The sequence below is a fragment of the Thermomyces dupontii genome (assembly GCF_041956625.1).
Source record: "Thermomyces dupontii strain NRRL 2155 unplaced genomic scaffold VTN31scaffold_1, whole genome shotgun sequence".
Lineage (NCBI taxonomy): Eukaryota > Fungi > Ascomycota > Eurotiomycetes > Eurotiales > Trichocomaceae > Thermomyces > Thermomyces dupontii.
The window spans coordinates 1,649,487-1,670,760 of NW_027192307.1; the positions used below are offsets into that span (position 1 = coordinate 1,649,487).

The 21,274-nt window shown below is 55.4% G+C and overlaps 9 protein-coding genes and 1 non-coding gene across 10 annotated transcripts; 5 read left to right on the forward strand and 5 right to left on the reverse strand.

Annotated features, from left to right (window-relative positions):
- Positions 1 to 1,408: 1,408 nt before the first annotated feature.
- VTN31DRAFT_608 (uncharacterized protein) lies at positions 1,409 to 2,026 on the reverse strand (the record flags this gene model as incomplete). Its single annotated transcript, XM_069406650.1, has 1 exon — positions 1,409 to 2,026. One exon carries the CDS (start codon positions 2,024 to 2,026, stop codon positions 1,409 to 1,411), a length of 618 nt encoding a protein of 205 aa, XP_069263464.1.
- Positions 2,027 to 2,138: 112 nt separating this feature from the next.
- VTN31DRAFT_609 (uncharacterized protein) lies at positions 2,139 to 2,452 on the reverse strand (the record flags this gene model as incomplete). Its single annotated transcript, XM_069406661.1, has 2 exons — positions 2,139 to 2,197; positions 2,251 to 2,452. The coding sequence occupies 2 exons, from the start codon at positions 2,450 to 2,452 to the stop codon at positions 2,139 to 2,141; spliced, it is 261 nt and encodes an 86-aa protein (XP_069263465.1).
- Positions 2,453 to 2,729: 277 nt separating this feature from the next.
- On the reverse strand, positions 2,730 to 6,088 carry VTN31DRAFT_610 (uncharacterized protein; the record flags this gene model as incomplete). The annotated part of the gene is made up of 5 exons (XM_069406673.1): positions 2,730 to 3,359; positions 3,418 to 4,056; positions 4,109 to 4,378; positions 4,431 to 5,915; positions 5,972 to 6,088. 5 exons carry the CDS (start codon positions 6,086 to 6,088, stop codon positions 2,730 to 2,732), a joined length of 3,141 nt encoding a protein of 1,046 aa, XP_069263466.1.
- A 751-nt stretch (positions 6,089 to 6,839) lies between these two features.
- On the forward strand, positions 6,840 to 10,877 carry VTN31DRAFT_611 (uncharacterized protein; the record flags this gene model as incomplete). The annotated part of the gene is made up of 3 exons (XM_069406684.1): positions 6,840 to 7,172; positions 7,242 to 10,756; positions 10,811 to 10,877. 3 exons carry the CDS (start codon positions 6,840 to 6,842, stop codon positions 10,875 to 10,877), a joined length of 3,915 nt encoding a protein of 1,304 aa, XP_069263467.1.
- A 225-nt stretch (positions 10,878 to 11,102) lies between these two features.
- Positions 11,103 to 13,363, reverse strand: VTN31DRAFT_612 (uncharacterized protein; the record flags this gene model as incomplete). The annotated part of the gene is made up of 4 exons (XM_069406695.1): positions 11,103 to 11,410; positions 11,464 to 11,653; positions 11,705 to 11,947; positions 12,002 to 13,363. 4 exons carry the CDS (start codon positions 13,361 to 13,363, stop codon positions 11,103 to 11,105), a joined length of 2,103 nt encoding a protein of 700 aa, XP_069263468.1.
- Positions 13,364 to 14,189: 826 nt separating this feature from the next.
- VTN31DRAFT_613 (uncharacterized protein) lies at positions 14,190 to 16,076 on the forward strand (the record flags this gene model as incomplete). The annotated part of the gene is made up of 1 exon (XM_069406706.1): positions 14,190 to 16,076. The coding sequence occupies one exon, from the start codon at positions 14,190 to 14,192 to the stop codon at positions 16,074 to 16,076; it is 1,887 nt and encodes a 628-aa protein (XP_069263469.1).
- Positions 16,077 to 16,186: 110 nt separating this feature from the next.
- On the reverse strand, positions 16,187 to 17,542 carry VTN31DRAFT_614 (uncharacterized protein; the record flags this gene model as incomplete). The annotated part of the gene is made up of 4 exons (XM_069406717.1): positions 16,187 to 17,209; positions 17,266 to 17,369; positions 17,428 to 17,473; positions 17,522 to 17,542. The coding sequence occupies 4 exons, from the start codon at positions 17,540 to 17,542 to the stop codon at positions 16,187 to 16,189; spliced, it is 1,194 nt and encodes a 397-aa protein (XP_069263470.1).
- A 342-nt stretch (positions 17,543 to 17,884) lies between these two features.
- VTN31DRAFT_615 (uncharacterized protein) lies at positions 17,885 to 18,878 on the forward strand (the record flags this gene model as incomplete). Its single annotated transcript, XM_069406728.1, has 3 exons — positions 17,885 to 18,005; positions 18,067 to 18,148; positions 18,197 to 18,878. 3 exons carry the CDS (start codon positions 17,885 to 17,887, stop codon positions 18,876 to 18,878), a joined length of 885 nt encoding a protein of 294 aa, XP_069263471.1.
- A 119-nt stretch (positions 18,879 to 18,997) lies between these two features.
- On the forward strand, positions 18,998 to 19,083 carry VTN31DRAFT_t7. The gene has a single exon. It is a non-coding gene; the product is annotated as a tRNA-Lys (tRNA).
- Positions 19,084 to 19,603: 520 nt separating this feature from the next.
- On the forward strand, positions 19,604 to 21,200 carry VTN31DRAFT_616 (uncharacterized protein; the record flags this gene model as incomplete). Its single annotated transcript, XM_069406739.1, has 3 exons — positions 19,604 to 19,640; positions 19,695 to 20,010; positions 20,075 to 21,200. 3 exons carry the CDS (start codon positions 19,604 to 19,606, stop codon positions 21,198 to 21,200), a joined length of 1,479 nt encoding a protein of 492 aa, XP_069263472.1.
- Positions 21,201 to 21,274: the final 74 nt, after the last annotated feature.

The window sequence follows — 21,274 nt, forward strand, 5'->3', positions numbered from 1 at the left end:
CTTGCTCGAGCTCCTTTACTACTATACCCATTAGTTAATGCTTGTTGTCCGCGATCAAGAGACCACCTGAGTTCTGTCCGGCGAGTTTGATGACGAGTCCCTGAGCCAGCGAACTTTGAAAAATAGCTCGGTATCAGATCCGTTTAGTATTAGGCAAGGCTCTCCATTCGTTCTAATTCAGAAACACAAGACTAATCTAGCAATTGTAGCAATGGAAGTTATGGCCCAAAACTCCGAATGAGAATGGAGAAGCCAGGCCTAAATCGCTGTATCCCAACATGATACTTTATGACTCTTTCACTGGTCCCTATACACATGGGATGCAGGCCACGCCGATTGCTATTCGCGGTTCAGTTTGAGTCTTACAAGGCCGGAATCTATCCAAAGGCCACTATGGGTCGTTGGAAAAAAAAAATATTTTCCGGGTGCTTCCGGTATGGAATACTGAAAGCAGCACCAAAGACTCGGAGCTTGCCAAAGAGCAATTCGCGTCCTTGTACAGGAAATTTTGTCGACAATGACATGATCATCCTCGTCACTCTTCATGACGAGGGAAATCACACCGCCAATGACCTCTAAACCGTTCAGCTATGTCTTCCACTCGACGTGGTCAGCTTGTCGTTGAATCCCTCTAGCTGGCGTTGCCGTTCCATTGAACATTTCACAGTGTTTTCTGGCACCGCCTGACGGTGCCCCGGTTCTTGAATTGTTTCTCGGTATGAGCTGTTCTTGAAGAAATTGAGAAATAGTCAACTCTGCCTCCGCGTACCAATTAACATTGCCGACTGCGTACCCGCGGAGCACAGTTACATACCCACGACCAATCCACCAATTCGTCTATCAACCTTTGATTCATCTGCCAGTTGCTATGAACGTTGCACTACCGCTCTACTGCGAGTGTCATGGCTTGGAATGGCATCCTTTAGTGATCTGTCTCAAGCCGTACCTGGACGTGGACAAGCTTGTGTCCAAGATGAATGAGTTTCGAACTTCATCATGACAAAACTTCAATGGACTACTATATAAGCGCTCCGAGGAGAACATGGAGGTCCCTCCGGACTATGAAAAAGTCAAGGTTTCAATTACCAGCTGCTCACTAACTCAATATCAGCCACGGTGACATTTCGCCCTCCAGCCCTGTCCACTCAGGGCTGGGATCAGGGTCGTCGGCCTTGCTCAATGCGAAACATCCTTGGGTCATGTAAGTTCGGTTAAATCTGGAACAAAATGGAAAACGGTGAAGGTTGTTCGGCTCTCTGCTACTTATCCAAATTGAAACTCATGAAGGGACTTGCGCTGAACGGTTGAAGAAGGCTATGTTCCCCCCGCCAACTAGATATTACACAGGACTGTACTAAAAATCCAAATCAATGCCAACAAGATTACGAGCAGTATTGACATGGGATCTTCATTCCTTGTCCAATCGATCCATGATTTCTTCAAACTTGGCATCGATGGACTGGAGCATACTCTGCTGGAACTGAATCAACCGATCCTCCATCCGCCGCTCCATTGCCTTTGTCTGTCTCACGGTCTGGTCCACCACCGCTGCAAGATCCCCGATTTGCCTGAACAGTAAAGGATCCGCTGAAAACGGGTCCATATACCGCGCGCGCTTTCGTCGAATCTGCTCGACAGTGTCCCTATCGGCATCCACGGGAATGAACTCTTCAACTGGCTCATCATCCTCGTCGTCTTCACCATCTGCTTCTGACGGACTCCGTCGTTGCTGTTGGTCCTGCTGTTGCTGTTGCTGCTCTTCCTTCGCCGGCCCTTCATTCCGCCGCACCGCTCCCATCTCTCTCTCCAGCACGACTCTCCTCGCCGCCCTTGCTTTCTCCTGCTTCCCCCTCTCCTCCGCCTTCTTCACCTCTTCCTCCCTATCCACAAACTCAATCCACTCATCCAGCGGACGATTATACTCCTCATCGTTGAAATACTTTCCCCTTTCCTTCCCGTCCCGCTCCAACTTGCGGATCCCCAGCGCGTTCTCAACACGCCGGCGACACGCCGTGTACGTGTACATGCGGTCGAGTTCCCGCTGGAACGCCTCGGCGACCTGCTGCCAGAAGGGAACGCTACCACGGAAGACGCGGTAGATTTCCTGCCGGCTGAGGCAGATTTGGAAGAGCTTGATTTCATCCTCGCGTTTGATGCGTGGGGTGCCTGGGGTTGGGTCTGCGGAGAGTGAGTGGTACTGGGTCATGTTGGTTACTGCTTTATTTAACAATTGATTGGGTGATAACTCACATAGATCGAGGGTTGATCTTGGTATATGTGGACCCTGGTCCTGGCCCTGATCAGATCCCGACGGTAGTGGTTGTGGTGATGCTGGAGGAGCCCCTGACTCCCCGGCGAGTGGAGAGATTGAGCCTGGAGCTGGAACCCTCGTCAATGGTGCACTCCCATTGCTACTACCTGCAGCAGAAACCCGAGGCCTTTTCCCTGCCATGGCTGCTTGGAACACTGCAGCTGGCAGGAAGCATTGTTAGGGGGAGATTGAAATGAATTTTCGTTTTCTGAAATTACGATTCGCTTGGATGGGTCCCGTGCGTTGTAGACCGAAATCATCCAATCAAATGCTCGGGAATGTGTGGAGAATTTCAATACGAAACAGCCTGTAATTTATCCTTGACCGCATATGTAAAGTCATGCTCTTGCCCTGTACAGAGACATCATGATACACATCAACTTGCCGTTATGTATGCAGTTGGCTCGAAGTAGACGAACTATCGAGCCGACCTCAAGAATCCCACAACCCCGCGACAGTACCCCGTCAACTGCCCCAGCCGCTGCGTCTCTCGCTGTTGCTCCGCCTTCCACGCCCTGAGGGCATCCTGGAGCTGTGACAGCGCAGTGGCGCCGCTGTCCTCGGGAGACTGAGACTCCTCCCTCATTCTGCCGATAACATCGCCGTGGACGCGCAGAAACACGGCCATCCACGCGTTGATCAGCTCGTAGTCGCGCTTGGACCGCAGGCGCTCCGTCAGCGCGTTGACAAAGTCCACGAGCTCGCAGCGGCCATCGCGCGTCTGCGGGTCAAGGGATCGGATCTCGAGATCGGCTTTGCCCGGGGAAAGGGATTTGAGATAGTCGATGAAGGGGTTGTAGTTGCCCGTTTCGTGGCCCTTTTTGAGGAGGTCGCTGACGTGCGATGTTCGGAGGGTCAGATCACCGGATTGCTGCAGTTTGGCGATGCGGGATCGTTCGGCGGCGGTGACTTCCGACGAGGGTTCGTTCTTGTTCTTATCATCTTGTGGAGTTGTGCCGTTCGGCTGTTTGTTGTTCTCGAGGAGAGATGGGAGGAAAAATGGAGCTTTTTCTGGGGCCTTGGGCGGTTCTTTTGGTTTGTTTCGCTCCTGTAGGATGTTGGATTAGTTCATGCATTCGATGAAAGTAGCAGGGGAGTGTAAATACCCGGATGGTGTCCAGATGGATCAGCGTTTGCCAGGTACTCTTGGGCACGACGCTGAGCGTCATCATATCCCGGTGCAGCTGCTCAATCGACGGCATCGCCTGCTCCGGTTCACCTTCCTCCGTGTTCTCCGTAAAGGCCGCTTCAACGAGCCCCGTGTTGAGCTCCGTAGACTCCGTGGGAGCCCTGATATCGGGGATTTCGTTCTCGTCGATATGCCTCGGTGGCAGGTCCACGAAGAGCGTCTTGTTGTTCCAGATATTGATACCGACGCCGTCCGCATGCGCCGTAGCGAGGAACTCGCCGGTGGATGAAAAGGCCAGTGCGGTACATGTGCTTGGCACGCGGAAGGCGTCGATCAGATGCCCCGTGGGGAGATCCCAGACCCGAATGATGGAGTCCATGGAAGCGGCAATCATCCACCGTCCGTCCGCGGAGAAGACGAAATCATTGATCTGGCCTCGGCACCCCCAGAACTCGCGAACGATCTTCTTGGTCTCGATGTCGACTACGCGGATTGAGAGGTCGTCGCAGCTAAACGCCACAAGTTCGCTGGCACTGCTGTACCGCAGCCCGGTGATGGCTGTCATCGGTGCCCAGTCCAACTCGCTGAGTAATCTCCCGGAAAGCAGGTCCCAGAACTGCACGCGCGTGTCAACGATGCTCGTCCATATGCGGAGTCAGTCGTCTTACCTTGACTTTGCCGTCGAGACTGCAGCTGATGACGGTCCGGTTAAGGTTGTCAACCGCGAGACCTGTCACGGCCTTCGTATGTCTCGACGCCTGGACTTGATCCGAAGCGGTCAATAAGTTCTTTTGTTTCCCCTTTGGCCCCTTGCCGGTAGTCGCTGGAGGTGGTGGGAAGCGCTGTCGATGAAGACCAGACTGCAGATTAAACATGTCAATCGCGCCTCCCGCAGAACCGACAACAGCGAAGGTACCACACGGGGAGATGGCAACACTCTGTAACCTTGTCAGCGCGAGTTTTGCATTTTCCTGGAGCCGACGTTCGTACCTTGACCTCTGTCCCATCACTAGTTTCAAAGGCCCACCGACCAGCCTTCTTTCGCCCCCAGTACCACGTCCGCGCAAACTTGTCGCCTCGATGAGCAGTCACAATACTCTCCCACCCGTTCGGACCCCTCGCTTCCTTCTCAAAATCTCTAGTGTTCGCCCAGATCGCGTGGTTGACAGAAGTGCCCATGCCCGGATCTCGGTTCAAAGAGCAAGCAATGGCCGTGATCTCAGGAGCCTTGAGATCCTCGATCCGGGTTCGATCCCCAGTACGATTCAGCTTTTTGTTGCTGGTACTCTTAATGTTGCCCTGGGACAGCTCTTGGTTTTGCCCGTCCCGACGCAGACTGAAGCCCCAGAGGCTGTGATCCTTTGACCCGCTCAGGAGCCATTTGCCCATGGAATCAGATCCATCCGACGCGGTCGGAAGGAACTCGAGAGCAGTGATGGCGCCAGCATGTCCACTTCTCGAGTGCAAAGGTCTTGGAATCGGCGAGAACGGCACCGCATCGAATATCCAAGTTCGCAAAGCGTTGTCCTTTCCTGATGACACCAGCACGGGCTGCCCCTCGAGGAATTGGATCTTGTTGACCCCGCCATCACTCTCATCTCGAGCCATTTCATGCGCCGACCTCAGAACACCGGCCTTCCTACCGCCATTGTTCAAGTCCCAGATCGTAATATCGCCGCTGTGTATGGTTGCCGTTGCCATGGCTCCTGCTTCCTTGCCGTCCTCACCCGCGCCGAGACCATCAGTCCGGAACGCGATCGATGTGACTGGAGACGATCGAGACGGAGAGGCATTCAGCGTGATAACGGTCTTGTCCTGATCTACATTGTGAATCACCAGCGTGCCGCTCTTGTAAGCAATCGCAATGAGCGAGAGTGCCGGAGTAGGCTCAAGGGCTGTCACTGCGCCATCTTTCGCATTCGTCGGGAGGATGGTATACACCCGCTTGCCCGTGCTCACATTCCAGATATCGACCGAACCGTCATACCGACCAACGAATACTTTGTTCAGATAGGTCGGCATGGTGCACATCTGGCCGGAGAAGACGGGCTGGTCTGCGCTGTTGGCCGGCAAAAGCGTGGTATAGTGCTCGTACGACTGATTCTTCCAAACCTCGATGCTCCGCTCACTGCATGCGACAACCCATGATCCAAAAACGAGCAGGCGAACAATCGGCCCGGTGACTGTCGGCGGCGGCTGCAACTCGGCCACACGTTTTCCTCGCTTGAACACCCAGATTCCAGCAGGGACGCCCGGGCGAAACCCGCCCCATGCTGCAAACACCACATCCTTCCAGGCATACGTGGCCGTAATCGGCTCTGGTGTCTGCGGCCGACTCAAGAAGACCAAGTTCAATCCTCGTCGCAGATCGTACGTGTGCAGAGACTTGCCCACCGAAGTGGTGATTTGGAACGTTCCTTTACCTAATCGCACCGACGTGAATGGCACCGACGTTGGCGATACCAGTCCTAATGTCTAAAACCCATATCAGTTTTCTGATCGCTGGCGCAATGTGTCGCGATAATGCGTACCCGGTACGGTGTGAAAATTCTGGAGCCGGCATTCTGTGGTGTTGATGCCGGCGCTGAATTCACCTTTTGCCTCTTTGCCAGAGGCATATCGAAGCCCTCATCAACAATGGCGGGCATTTTGAATCACTGTCCAGACTAACAGCCTGGAGCTTCTAACCATCCATTGAAGAAAAAGCTACGATAAAAAAATATGCGTAGTCGCATATACCATATCAGGAATAGTGGCTTGGCAATGCAGATTCCCGGTAGCGTGGTAATCTCCTTACAATACGCTTACCGCCTTCCATATCAGGTTAGTCCGGAGAGGCTAAGATAAGCTCGCCGCTGTTCACGTCGGTATGTGGTACCGACGTAATCTATGCCTTTTTCGGTTTAGCGTCAGCCGTTTCTCGAAAAAGCAATGTGAATCTGTGAGATGCCAATTCAAGCTCATGATTGATGCCAAATTGATCTTTCAGAGGACAACAAAAACTCATTATTCCTTCGTGTGAGGCTTTAGACCTCATCGTCATCTTTGCATGGTTGGCGCTCTCCAGTTTATTGCAACGAGCGCCGTGTGGAAACGATCTGACTGCGAGCTGGCTCTTAACAGCCATCAAAGGTTACTTTATCTAGATCCGTTGATCCAAGAACCCTCGGAAAAATTGAGTTTGCTTGGTTTAGTCCCGGGGTTGACTGGCGCATATACTCTGTCGCCCTACGAGAGTATTTCTCGAAGGTTGAAGCTTCAACTCACCTGAATCCGACAAGCTTTCCGATGCTGGTCGTGGCGGCCCCAAGGTAACCGAGGCAGGCCGCTTGTGGCGGTGAGAAAAGTATACCGCAGAGAATTGCAGCGCACTGTCTTGGGATCGACTTGGTTGTGGCCATGCCGGACACACCGTCTCCTGCAATGTCGCAACAAGGACCCAAGCCAGACGAGGTGCCGTCGTCGAATACATCCGACGCAGGCCGAACTGAGCTTGAGAACCTCGATGATCAGTCCAGCGGCCCAACGCGAGCGCCATCAACGACATCAATCAGTGAAGCCGGTGAGCGTGCGATGCAGTCTGCCCTCAAAGCAAGCAACTCAAGCCAGGATTCAAAGCGACGCTCGTTCTCGTCGCTGTATTCGCTGGGGTCTGTGAGCCAGGGCGGCTCAGGGCAGCCATCGGCGCATGACGGCGCGTCGTTGAAGAATGGCAACCACTCTACAGCGAATGTGAGCTCCACCTCGCAGGGATCGCATGGTACGAGTAGCAGTACTGATGAACCTTCCGGGACACGGCAGTCGAGCCGTCTGTCGCGTCCCACCCGCTCGTCAAGCCGGGCGCCGCGCAGGCTGAGCGGCAGCACGGCGGCGAGCTCGACCAGCGATTCAGCGGAGCCCAAGCCGCCGTTTATCGGAACGATTGGCGTCTGCGCCCTGGACGTTAAGGCGCGCAGCAAGCCGAGCCAAAGCATCCTGACCCGATTGCAAGCTAAGGGCGACCTAGAGGTCATCGTGTTCGGTGACAAGGTCATTCTCGATGAGGATGTCGAAAACTGGCCGATCTGTGATTTCCTGATCGCGTTCTTCTCGGATGGATTTCCCCTCGACAAAGCCATTGCTTATTGGAAGCTCCGGAAGCCGTTCTGCGTTAATGACTTGCCGATGCAAAAGGTTCTTTGGGATCGTCGACTTTGCCTCAAGATTTTGGATAACATGGGCGTCCCAACACCGAAGAGGATTGAGGTCAACCGGGATGGCGGTCCCAAGCTGGAGTCGCCGGAACTCGCCCAGCGCGTCTACAATCTGACGGGTGTCAAACTCCCCGGGCCGAGTGATGGAACGGGAGGTGGTATGCCAAGGACGCAGTCAGTGACGCTGTCCGACGACGGCGAGTGTCTCATTGTGGACGGCCAGGTTATGCGGAAACCGTTTGTGGAGAAGCCCGTCAGCGGGGAGGACCACAATATCCACATCTACTTCCCCAAGGACCAACACTACGGCGGCGGGGGCCGACGTCTGTTCCGGAAGATTGGCAACAAGAGTTCAGAATACGACCCTAACCTCGTCGTGCCAAGATCGGTGACGGAGCCCAACGCTAGTTACCTATACGAGCAGTTCCTCCGCGTCGACAACGCGGAGGACGTCAAGGCCTATACTGTTGGACCGGACTTCTGCCATGCCGAGACGCGGAAATCGCCTGTTGTGGACGGAATTGTTCGGAGGAATACGCACGGAAAGGAGCTGCGATACATTACGAAACTGAGCAAGGAAGAAGCTACAATGGCAACCAAGATTTCCAACGGGTTCGGACAGAGGATCTGCGGGTTCGACATGTTGCGGGTGGGAGACAAGAGCTATGTGATTGATGTCAACGGCTGGAGCTTTGTCAAGGACAACAACGACTACTACGACAAGGCGGCCAAGATTTTGAGAGAGATGTTCATCAAAGAGAAGCGCCGAAGGGACGGGATACCGGAGCCGTCGGAGCCCCCGTCTCCTGACCCGGGCTCAATCAAGCGGACCAATACGGGAGGCCATCGGCATTCTCTCAAGACGCTCCTGAAATCGCCGAGCATGACGCGACTACATCACGGCGCTGGCAACAATGGGGCGAAGGTGCATCAACCCAATGTTTCCAGCACACCGTCCGTCGCGCCGTCACCAGTAAGCGAGGATCAATCCACAGTGTCTGACGAGGCGTCCAAGGGGCCCAAGACGGCCGTCGGCGGCAAACCACCGAGCAGCCACCCGGGGAACGTTGACGGAGCGCCGCCGCCCCCCGCGTCCAAGCATTCATGGAAGCTTAAAGGCATGGTGGCGGTCATTCGCCATGCCGACCGCACTCCGAAGCAAAAGTTCAAGTTCACGTTCCATAGTCAGCCCTTTGTGGATCTTCTCAAGGGCCATCAAGAGGAGGTTGTCATCAAGGGGGAGGCTGCGTTAGCCAGTGTGTCGAACGCGGTCAAGATTGCCATGGAGCAGGGACTGGAGGACATGGACAAGCTGAAGCTGCTTCAGACGTCGCTCGAAAAGAAGGGCGGATGGCCGGGCACGAAGGTTCAGATCAAACCCATGTTCCGGAAGCGCAAGCCCGAGGAGATGCGGCCGGGTGCTGCTCCTCAATCTCCAGCAGTGGAGACAGCGGAGACAGCAGGGGATATTGAAGCCAAGGACCCGGGTTCGACGCAGGAGGCGTCCGACAACGACGGCCTGACACGGCAGCAGACGAGAAGCGATTCGATCTCTGGCCCAACGTTTTCTCGATTCTCGGCGGTGGAGAACGACTTGATCCTGGATAAGCTGCAGCTTGTCATGAAATGGGGAGGAGAGCCCACGCATGCGGCTCGCTACCAGTCTCAGGAGCTGGGTGTGAACATGAGGGATGATTTAAAGTTGATGAACAAGGACGCTTTGCGGGATGTGAGGATTTTTACCAGCTCGGAGCGTCGAGTGAGCACCAGTGCACAAATATGGGCCTGTGCATTCCTCAACGAAAAGGAACTGCCCGAAGATTTTATCGAAGTGCGCAAGGACCTGCTGGACGACTCGAACGCGGCCAAGGACGTGATGGACAAGGTCAAAAAGAAGCTGAAGCTGCTGCTGCGCGAAGGGTCGGCCCCATCACAATTTACATGGCCCAAAGACAACTTCCCGGAGCCGTCGGTGGTGCTGGCGACGGTGGTGGAGCTGATGAAGTTCCACCGCAGCGTGATGCGATACAACTTCAAGAGACTGTCGCTGTCGCCGCCGGACGGGGAGACACCGAAGCAGCCTCGAGCCAGCGACGACGGCAGTAGCCGGCAAGGTGGGAATGGTGGTGATGACAATGAAAACGGCGAGGGTATCCCAGTCTCATCGATTCAGGGCCGGTGGTGTGCCGGCGAGGACCCGAATCTGTTTCGGGAGCGTTGGGAGAAGCTGTTTGCCGAGTTCTGCGACACGGAGAAAGTCGACCCGAGCAAGCTGTCGGAGCTGTACGACAGTATGAAGTTTGATGCGCTGCACAACCGGCAGTTTCTGGAGTGGGTGTTCACACCGCCGGATGATCTGAGCGTGTTGGAAGACGGCGGCAGCATAGTGGCCTCGGCGCTCTCGAAGCAGGCCAAGGGAGAGGCGGAGGGAGAAGGAGATAAGCCTAGCGGCGGGTTCGCGCGCTTCGATCTCAAACGCCGAGCCCTAAACGTGCTGGAATCGATGCAGCAGCTTGGCAACGTCGAAGACACCTACGATCAATACTTCAAACTCCAGTCCGGGCCCGGGGCAGGCGGCCGATCGAACCGCGAGAAGAAACCCGACGCGCGGCTTTCCAAACTCCGCGAACTCTACAAATTCGCCAAAGTCCTGTTCGACTACATCACCCCGCAAGAATACGGCATCAAAGACAGCGAGAAGCTCGAAATCGGCCTCCTCACCTCCCTGCCCTTACTTCAACAGATCGTCCGCGATCTCGAAGAAGTCCAAGCCTCCCCCGACGCCCGCTCCGTCTTCTACTTCACCAAGGAATCCCACATTTACACGTTACTCAACTGCATTCTCGAAGGCGGCATCAAGACGAAGATCGAGCGCAGCGCGATCCCGGAACTAGACTATTTGTCCCAGATTTGCTTCGAACTGTATGAGTCCTCGCGCGACCCGGATACAGACTCGTTTGCGTATTCGATTCGGATTTCGATCAGCCCTGGTTGTCATACGGCGGATCCGTTGGATGTGCAACTTGACTCGAGGCATGCGATTGGGTGTGCGCCGAGGAGGAGCCTCACGGCGCATCAGGATTGGAAGGAGGTGATTGAGACGTTAAAGGCGAAGTTTGATACGTGAGTTCTTTTTCTTTCCTGCTGGGTTTGGATGAGAGACTGACGTTGGTATAGGGTGAAATTACCAAAGAGCTTCATCGCGGTGAATCTGAGTGATAAATTGCTGGAGAATCGGGAATGATGATTTGAGTCATTAATGCATGGGAGGCCTTCTGTTTCGTTTGATTATAGACGATTGTTGATGAAAGCGCATGAGTTACATATACTCGAGAGAATTACCAGTGTCATCCATAGAGATAATCCGACGCGAGTCGATCCATTCGCACACCACCCAACCCTATTCTATCCACAATAGAACCTCACAAGTAGTAGCCATGATTATCATACAAGCGGTAGAATTATAAAATCACTGCGACGCCTGCTGTGATGCCTGCTGCTGAGACGCCTGTTGATGGTGCTCCTTCAAGACACCCGGCCTCAACAGTCGATCCTCCTTGCCATAAATCCCCACGTCCTTGACAATCGCGATAAACCGGCGGTGGTTCTCTTTGGAGTCGCCGATACGCGAGCTGAAAATCTTGAGCAGGTCGCGGCTGAGAATGCCCTGCGGTGGGATCGCCGCGTGGATCTCGGCCGGGGTGGGGAAATTGGATGGCGGAGGGGAAGATGAGGAGGATTGCTGCTGCGGGCGGGGGGTGGAGGTACGTTGTTGTCCTAGAACGTGCGTTAGCACCGTACTGTTTGACAGACTCTATAGTCTGAGGTACCTTTGAGGTTGTCGGTCGGAGATGGACTGCCCGGACGCGAACCATGAGGTGTCCCGCCGTGCGACGGCGCAACGGACGTGTTGACCTTGACTTTCTTTGGTCGCCCGCTGTCGCTCATGTCGCCGCCGGACGCCGCGCCGCCTTCGATGTCGCTGCCGGATCCCTCGAGGCGGTGACGCTTCTTGAGTCCCTGTTCTGTTAGCACCGTGAAATGATTCTCCCAAGGATAGGATGAGCTTACAGCCACAGCAGGACCGTGCTTCGGCTTCTTGCGTGACGTGTCCGTCCCGCTCGCGTCGGACAGATTCGGCGAGCCCAAGCGTTTCCGAGTCGCGGCGTTCGTTGCCTTCTTGAGTGCATCCGTGTGCTTCGGACGCCCCGAGGGCGTGCTGCTCCCCTTGGTCGACGCGCCGGACTCCTTGCCCTTGTCCTTTTGCTTCTCCTCTTCCTCCCGTGACTGCTCAAACTCACTGTCGTCGGAGCTCTGAATACGGGTCAGCACTGAAGTACTTTTTTGTAGGCTCCGGAGATGACTCACATCGTCAGTATATGGGTTATAGTCGGATCCGCTGCTGTAATCATAGTTCTTCTCGCGCCGTTGGAGTGCCTTGCGGACTTTCTTCCCAAGGATTCGGCGCGCCTCTCGCTCTCGTCGCTCCCTTTCTTCCTCCTCGTCGTAGTCCTTCTCGTCCTTCAGTCCAAAGACGTTCGCCTTGAGCTGGTCCTGCTTGATTCGCTTCTGCGCAGCTTTTGTCTCCTCATCGTCCTCGAACAGGCTCGGGTCGACTTCCTCGTCGTCCGCGAACCGATCCTCCTCATAGTCCATTTCGTCCGCCTCCAGCCCTTCCGTCCCCGCATCGGCCTTCCCCCGGTAGACCTTCCGTTGCTGGGCGTAGGACTCGAGTTCTTTCTGCTGCGCCAGTTCCTGCTGCTTCTCCATGAACCATCGCGGATCCTTGACCTTTTTCGACATCAACTTCTCCGCCTCCTCGATGCTCAGTGTCTTGAAGGGGTTCTTTTGATTGAAACGATACCACTTGTCGATCGGGACCATGCGCATCTTCCCCGTCGGCTCGAGAACAAACATGGCGTAGGTGTCCGACAACGCCGCTTCGTAGTTGCCGATCCAGACGTTCTTGTTGTCAAAGTCTTCCAGATGCCATGGCAGAGCCTCCTCGTACCTGATGCGCGCCTTGGCAATCTCCTCGGGAGTCATGTCGGCCTTGGGAACCGACTGAGTCTTTTGCTTGATGACATTCTGCCGCTTCTGGTTCGTGGCCGCGGACGGCGCAATCTGCGCGAGATTCTCCTCACGCTGCTTCTGCCGCGCGGCCTTCCTTGCTTCCAATTCCTCCCGTTCCGGATCGTCCAGGCCGCTGTCTTTGGAATCCTCCGACTTCACTCCGTCTTGTTGGGGCTTCGCCCGGGGATCACGACGCTGCAGCCGAACCGGTCGAGTGAACTGGGACTCATCGCGCGGGTCAATGATCTTTTTCGACATGATCTTGGCCACGTGGTGCTTGAGCCCTTCTCGCAACGAGCGCTTCGTGATGACCAGTGGGAAGTCCTGGTATGTCTCCGAGAGCAACGGGCCGCTGAATCCATTCACCGTGACGTCGTCCTGCGACGGCGGCTGCTGGGGTCTTGTTGGCACTGGACGCGGCGGCGGGACTTGTGCCGCGGGAGCCGGCGCGGATGTCGGAGCAGAAATTGGAGCAGAAGTCGGAGCGGCACCGTTCGCGGGCGGCGCACCGGCCGGTCTCGAGGGAGGCTTCTTTTTCGGTCTCACCAAGGGATCTGTCGGTCTGTGGCGGCGAATGCGCATGGGAGGAGCCTGACCGGGAGTAGGCGCCTGGCCTGGTGCCGGCTGGCCGGCGCTGTTCCCGCTGGGCGTGCTCATAGCCACGGCTGTCAAGGAAAGTACAGAATAAATGTCAAGGAGGCGTCCGCCTCAGCACTGCGACTGTTTGCGACTGTGCCCGCAGTAGCGATGGAGCGGTAATACAATAAGTATGGTGAGCAGAGGGAAGTTTCGATCCCGGATTCTCGGTGGCCGCGGGAAATGTAGTACTTGGGCAGCAGACAAAGAACGGCGAGACGAGAATTGATCAATACAGTGTCTACCAGACCCGACAGCACAAAGACGCGGTCGGTTGATGAAGTTCACGCAGCAACTGAGCCCGCAACGCCGTTTCGACTTGGCGGATCTGATGCCTGAGGTGTCCACAGTGACGCATTGATTCTTCTTGGCGGATTACATAATCACTCAGCTACTCTTGCCTTTTAAAGAAGGCATAGATAGTAAAAAGGGAGTTGATGCTCGTCATTTGCGAGGATTTACGCTTCACTCTGAATGGGAGAATCCATCTTGATCAATAGCTGAATGGAACATCATGATGCTATCATTGATTCATCACTCTGAATTCAGGTTCACAAGATCAACGGGAGTCTCCGTCCCATTTCTCATATTGAACGATAATATATCGGAGGAATTCACCGTTAGAATGAGCTCGATGTCTCTATACACTCTGTTCCCTATTTACTACTGCATCTGTCTGCAGTGAACGCCGAGCAGAGACGATTATTATCTCTTCATGGGAAGGTCTCTCACGTTCTCAATCTCAACTTCTCATCTTCAACTCCCAGACCATCAAATGGCTCCCACAACTTGTATCGTAAAGACCATTGTGTCTCGCTCTCCATCTCCAGACCTCGTTCACAGAAGGATGCTACCATCAGATCTGTGCAGTATCCCAGCAGACGATGGTGAACCGGGTGAGGGGGAAATGCAAGCCCAAGGCCTCTTGACGCTTCCAAACTCTCTTGTCGAAAACAGTACCCAGCATCTGGTAGTGAGGGAAGGCAAGAAAGCACAAGCCAATTCCTCTACCGGGATTCAACCATACCGCGTCGGCCACGAGCTAGTCCTAGCAAAGCCCAGGCCTAGGTCCTGCTCGGGAGTGCGCGACATCATCTCTGACCCGCGCTTCGTGCACAGAGTCTACTACGAAGTCTGTCCGCCCGGCCCCGGCCCGCGAGGCTACATTCCCAAAGCCCCATATAGCGACCAGCAGTACGACCTTCGGCAGAGGGCACAGCTGCAAGTTAACTTTTTGGAGAGCCTCGCCACCGACATCCCGCCGTTTAGCTCCCCGGTCTACCAACTCTCCGAGAAAGAAGCATTCCGGGTGCGGTTGCTCAAAATTGCCACAGCGGCCATCTTCCCGGTGGCCGAGAGTTACGGGGTGATGCTGGGGCCGAGCTCGATCAAAATCAAGTGCATCGGTAGTCTGCGCAATGGGCTGGCTCTGCCTGAGTCCAGCGTGGATCTGGTCCTGGTCTTCCGCGACATTGAAGCCCCAGAGCCGCTGCAAGACGAAATCCCGCAAACTGTTGAGAGAGCCTGCATTGAGGCGGGCCTCGGCGCACGACGGGCGATCAGTGGTGGACACTCAATCCTCCGGATCTGCGAGAAACCATCTGAGGAGTTCCTTGAGGCACTGAAAGCGGAGATGGAAGCTCGAGACGAGGAGACCGACAATCCAATGGCCGTCGTCAAAGGTGGTAGCTCGAATACCTTCCCCGGTGATAGCGGCATCATCTGCAACCTGCACTTCTTTAGCCGGCTGCCGATCTACAACACCGAGCTGCTGCGCTGCTATTCCCTCTGCGACGAACGCGTGCGGCGAGTCGTCACATTTGTCAAGCACTGGGCGAGATCCCGCAAGATCAACGACCCGGAGCGGGGCACGCTGTCGTCGTACGGCTACACACTGATGGTGCTGCACTACCTGACGAACGTGGTCGTGCCACCAGTGGTGCCGAACCTGCAGATCATCTACCATCCGCATCAGCGGGCGAAGATGAAAAGGAAGGAGAAAACCAAAGAAGAGGAGCCCGAGAGTCATGTTGAAGGATGCGATGTGCGCTTCTTCGACCGCGAGGAGGAAATCCTGGCGCGGTCCCGCAACAGCGCGCCGACAGGGAACCGGCAGGCAGTGGGCGACTTGTTGCGCGGGTTCTTCGCGTATTACTCACAGCGGCCGCAGCGGCCCTCGGGCTCACGCACGGTGCCGCGGTCGCGCAAGGACTGCTTCGACTGGATCAACTGGGCCATCTCGATCCGCACCCGCGGCGGCTTGCTCGACAAGTATGACAAGAACTGGACGCGGGCACGCTTCGTCGACGACGGAGTCCACTTTGGCTATCAGTACTACCTGCTGGCCATCGAGGACCCGTTCCAGCTGGACCACAATGTCGCGCAGACGGTAACCCGCGCAGGTATCTCCGCCATCCGCGACGAGTTCGCCCGCGCGCACATGATCATCAACCGCGTGCAGGAGACTCCCCGAGGCTGGGTGTGGCACAAGGACAACGGTGAGCCTGGTGAGGATTTCTTCGCGCCGCCAGAAGGGAACGGGGATTACCGGGTCTCGATCCCGCCGCCGCCACCGCGCCCCGCGAAAAAGTGGTCTGCGGGAGGAACGCGCCGAAAAAGACTGCCGCCGACTCCGGGAGATGATCTGGAAGGCCGGACGGGCGCGCATCCAGTCGATAGTCATCTGATCCCGTTAAAGGAACAGCAGCAGCTCGGATTGACTGGATCTGGTTGAGGATGGTTGTTGTGAGAGGTGGTGCACTGCTACGTGCTCGTCTTGAATGTTTCTGTTTGTCATCACCATATGTACGCCTGTAGGAAAATGATCAAATTGAATTAGTAGTTTTACAGTATTTCCACAACTTTTTCATCGTCATCATCTTCATCATCTTCTTTTTGTTCCTCAACCTGGCTAGTCGGGCGCTGTCCAAGGACTTCCGCCTGGGCCTTTTCCAGCGCCTCTCGATCCGCGGGAGTCTCCTCGGGCGCCTCGTCGCGCATGAGGACCTGCACGAGCCGGTCACACGCCGCATGCACATCCTCATTTTTCATCGCGCGGTCACACTCACGGATAATGGGGTAGACCTGGATCTCCCTCATACGGTCCCGGACAGGCCTTGTGGTAGACAACAACAGCAGAGTCTCCAGGTGAGTGATGATGATCTGCGGGTCCGGTTCGCGCTTCTTGGTCGGCGGAAGGAGCTGCAGATCGGGCAGCATGGCGGCGGACTCGTCGTCATCATACTCTTCGGGGCCCATGAGAGGCAAAAGAATGTAGGGGAATAAATTCACTCCGCGGTCGTCCTCCTCTTCCTCGCGAATCAGCATCGGGTGAGAGGATATGTCAAAGGCAATGTTCTTGATCGTCGACGCGACACCCCTCCGGCGAACATCCGAGGAATGCTCCGTGAAGACCACGAGCTTACACAGCGGGACGACACCGTCGTATTCCCGACGAGTGGTGAAATACCGACGTCCCTCGGCGGTCTTGCTCAGGTCCGCAAACAGGTACGCCAAAAAGTCGAAATTTGCTTTGGAGTTCCAGCGGTTGTCGGCGCCCTTGACGAAGCAGTCGAGGAGCTGATCCACGATGACGGTGGACCCGGACACACTGTCGTCTTTTGTATCTTTCTTGTCCTTCTTATTAGTTTCCGAAGAGCGGGTCTTGCTAACGATCTTTGCGGCGAAGCTGTCCGATTTCGCCATGTTGGCGAGCAGCGTTGCAATGTCGTCCGCGGTTGGCTCTTTAGGATTGGTGATTTTGATCATGAGCGTTTCCAGGAACGCGTCGTCGTCGGCCAGCGACCGCAGGATCTCGCCGTCGCTGGAAAGATTGATGAGCATTGTGAGGGCATTTCGGGCAATAGGCTGGACTCTATCAGCCAGGCACTGGACTCTGCGTTTCCGGGGGGAGATTCTCGTACGGTATAGTCTCGCACAAGCAGCTTTAGGTCCTTGATCGGCAGCAATTGCTGGGGCTTGAACAGCGACGGTTGCGAGGCAGAGTAGCCGACCAAATTTTCGACCGCTATATTGATTTCGCATGAGCGGGGTCTTCGAACTCGCAAATCGCGACGTCTACTAACCAATCTGCCGGACCTGTGTGTTCCCATGGTGGAGGAACTCGACGAGCTGCAAGGTTTAGCTGAGGCGACCAAAAATTGAAGGCATGCGACGAACCTCCTCGAGCTCTGTAGGCATTTTTTCAGCGCATGTAGTGGTTTTATCGTTGGGCGATTAGGATAAGCGCATTACATCAATGCGATGCTACACGCAATGCGACGCGATCGGTCTTTGCTTGAATCTTCCAAGCGACCTCGACTTCACAGTCAATGATCAATTTCTCGATCTAAATCCCGCAATTCCGGGTACAATAAAAAAAATATCTGGACGATGGTGGAATGTGCTGGATTTTCGCGCGAATCCCCGGACTGCCCCGCCATGAACCCGTCCCGCCGCCGTCTATATATTTCATGAGGACATTGAGGACAGCCGCCCTCTAGGTTCACCCTCGACAACTGTCGCAATTCGCAACAGTCGGTCATGTCCAACACGCCCGATCTCCAGCAGATTCACGACTTCCTGATCGACCTGGCCCACGAGGCCGGCAAGATCATTACGTCGAGTCTGCCGCGCGTTGATACTACGGGGTCCAAGAAGAACAGTGAGTACAACCTCACTCGTAGATACGTCGGAGAGATAAATTGAAGCTGATCCGGCTGCAGGCGCCGACCTGGTCACCGAGTATGACCGCGCAGTGGAAAAGAAGGTCTCTGAGACCTTGAAGGAAAAGTACCCCGACTATGAGTAGGTCCGTCCTCCAGCACCCCAAAGGACTTGAGTTCACATGAACAGTTTCCTCGGCGAAGAAACGTACAGCCCGGAGCACCAGCTCACCGACGCGCCGACCTTCATCGTGGACCCCATCGATGGCACCACCAACTTCGTGCACGGCTTCCCCAACTCGTGCATCTCGCTGGGCTTCGCGATCGATCGGCGGCCGGTGGTTGGCGTGGTGTACAACCCGGTGACGAACACGCTGTACAGCGCGATCGAGGGCCGTGGCGCCTACCTGAACCGCACACAACGCTTGCCCCTCAAGGGCGAGGATGAGCTCGAGCCGCTGCGCGGACTGGACAACGCTCTGGTTGCGTTGGAATGGGGCTCCGAGCGCAGCGGCAACAACTGGGAGACCAAGGTGAACACGTTTACCAGCCTGGCGGGGTCCCGCGAACAAGGCGGCGCCATGGTTCACTCCATCCGCAGTTTGGGTTCTGCAGCGCTGAACCTATGCGGCGTGGCGGCGGGTTACCTCGATCTGTACTGGGAAGGAGGCGGTTGGCCCTGGGATGTCTGCGCCGGCTGGTTGATTGTCAGGGAGGCTGGCGGCATCATCCTTGGCGGCAACCCGGGTGACTGGGAGCCACGGCTTGATGGCCGGACGTGTCTCGCTATTCGCGCATCGCCGGGCGGTCAGGGACAGAAGGAGCTTGCGGAGGAGCTATGGAGCCACGTCAAGGGGCGGTTGGAGTATTAATGGCCTGACTTTTAGCAACTGTTTATAGTCGTCGGTAGAGCAGAGGAATAGATACAAAACATTGATGTCAAACTGAGGCGCCTCTCATAGTCAAATCAGGGACGTGACGATCGCACACAGCCCGGTTAGCTCAGTTGGTTAGAGCGTCAGACTTTTACCCCGAGGGGAAATCTGAATGTCGGGGGTTCGAGCCCCCCATCGGGCGTTTTTTTTGCCACTCCCACCAACCCCCTAACCTCATTGAACAATAAAAGTGTGTCAATTGGAGGCAGCATGGAAAATATACAATCTCGCATTCTTTTTGCCCTCTTCTTTTTTGGCTTGATATTTTTCTTATCTAACCGCAAAGTTGAGCATGAGCTGGCAGGCTACACACCGTCTCCGCAGTTGACCAATCGACCATGTGCACGTCAGCGGCGCACAGTCGTACATATTCCGCTAGCATCATTGCAGCTAACGTACCTGTGAAATAGGACGGGCTTTCCTATCATCAAATCTCATGAACGCACAATCCTCAATGCTAGCCTAGCGCGATAGCCATGTCTATGCCGGCCACGGACATAGTGGCCATGTACTAGGGGATCCTCATCCTCCATCTAACTCAGTATCCGCACCATGCTGCTAGCCCTAGCCTCCCACTTAACTAAGTTTCACAAAACCCTAAGCGACTAAAGATTGCTGATCAACAAACCATCCCATCATGATGTGAGGATCAGTGAAAAGTCATGGCAAAGAAACACTTCGTTTTCTTCGGCCTCCGAAGTAGGTTCACTTCCTAGCATCCTGATATGTGATATACTGACCAGCTGAGCACAGGAAAGACGGAGATTCTAGTCACCAAAGATGGAGGCCTTACACAGGTTCGTCGCCGATCAGCTTCAGATGCGGCGGGTGAGAGCAAGAGCAAGGCCAAGGTTAGGAAAGGCGATGGCAAGGGCAAGGGCAAGGGCAAGGACAAGGACAAGGGAAAGGGAGATACGCAGCGGCCGCCGCGGGAGGGCGCTGGCAAGCAGTCTTCCAACAGCGCTATAAAGCGTCATCACAACTCGAGGGAACGGAGTAAAAGCCGCGCCCGAGGGGGAGAGGTCTCGCAGCGGAAGCAGCAGAAGCAACGGCAGTCTTCAAGTGATCGGTATGTACATACATATATCTTTCTAGCTAGAAAGATCAATGCTCATCATGATATACTTACGTAGGAAAAGAAGCCACAGCGAGAATAGGAAGACCTTGCTAAACCCATTCTTCCCACCATCATCGAAACCTCGAGCTCGATCCCAAGCAGCGAAGCCAAGCAGCAGCAGCAGCACCGCCACCAGCTTCATCAAGAAGAAACCACCCAGCAAGAAACAACCACAACCATTACCCCGGCCGGCCAAATCCAAATCTCAACCCACATCGGCTCAATCGAAATCGAAACCCAATTCCAAACTCAAAGCCGAGCCCGAACCCGAACCCGTCTCCTGCATCATCTGCCTCACCGACTACCCTCCCCGGCAAACCACCCTCCTCCCCTGCAAGCACCGTATCTGCAACGCCTGTATCCAACGCGCCTTTGAGCTCTCCATGCGCGACCCCCAGCACATGCCCCCCTGCTGCTGTTCCACCACCCAAGAAATCCCCGCGCGAGCCGTCTCCCACCTCTTCACCCCAGCCTTCCTCGCGCGCTGGCGCCAACGACGCCGCGAACTTGCCATCTCCCCACAAAAACGGCTCTACTGCCCCGCCCGTGGCTGCAACGCCCGCAACGGCGGCTCCCAAACCTGGATCCCCCCCGAAAACATCCGTCCATCACAATCGGCGCCTTCACGACGGAAAGCCACCTGCCCCCGTTGCCAGGCACGGGTCTGCGCGGACTGTGGACGTCTCTGGCATGGGAAACAACCTTGCTCGACGGGAGCAAACAAGCAGGATGAGGAGAAAGAGAGAGAGGCGTTTGCGGCGCTTGCTCGTGATCACGGCTGGAAGCGCTGCGTTGGGTGTGCCGCGATGGTGGAGCGGAGGGAAGGTTGTAATCATATGACGTGTCGATGTGGTGCGGAGTTTTGCATGGCGTGTGGTGCGCAGTGGAAGACGTGTGAGTGTCCCTTGTTTCCGCCGGTGACTTTGACGACTTTGCCGGAGCTTGGTCTCGGTGTTGGGGCTGGGGAGGGAGAGGGGGGGAGAAGGCCCATCGTGGATCCGATTTTGTATTTGATTGATGATTTTGAGGATGATGATGATGATGACCAGAGTGAGGGAGAGGGGGAACAGAGGGCAGGGTTCTGGGATGAGCATGGGAATTGGTATTCTTGGACGGAAGTGCAGGCGAGGACCGGGCGATGATCGATCATTACCTCGTTGCTCTATTAAAATTACAGAGTATGTACAAGAGTAGCTAGTACATTAACATACCGGAA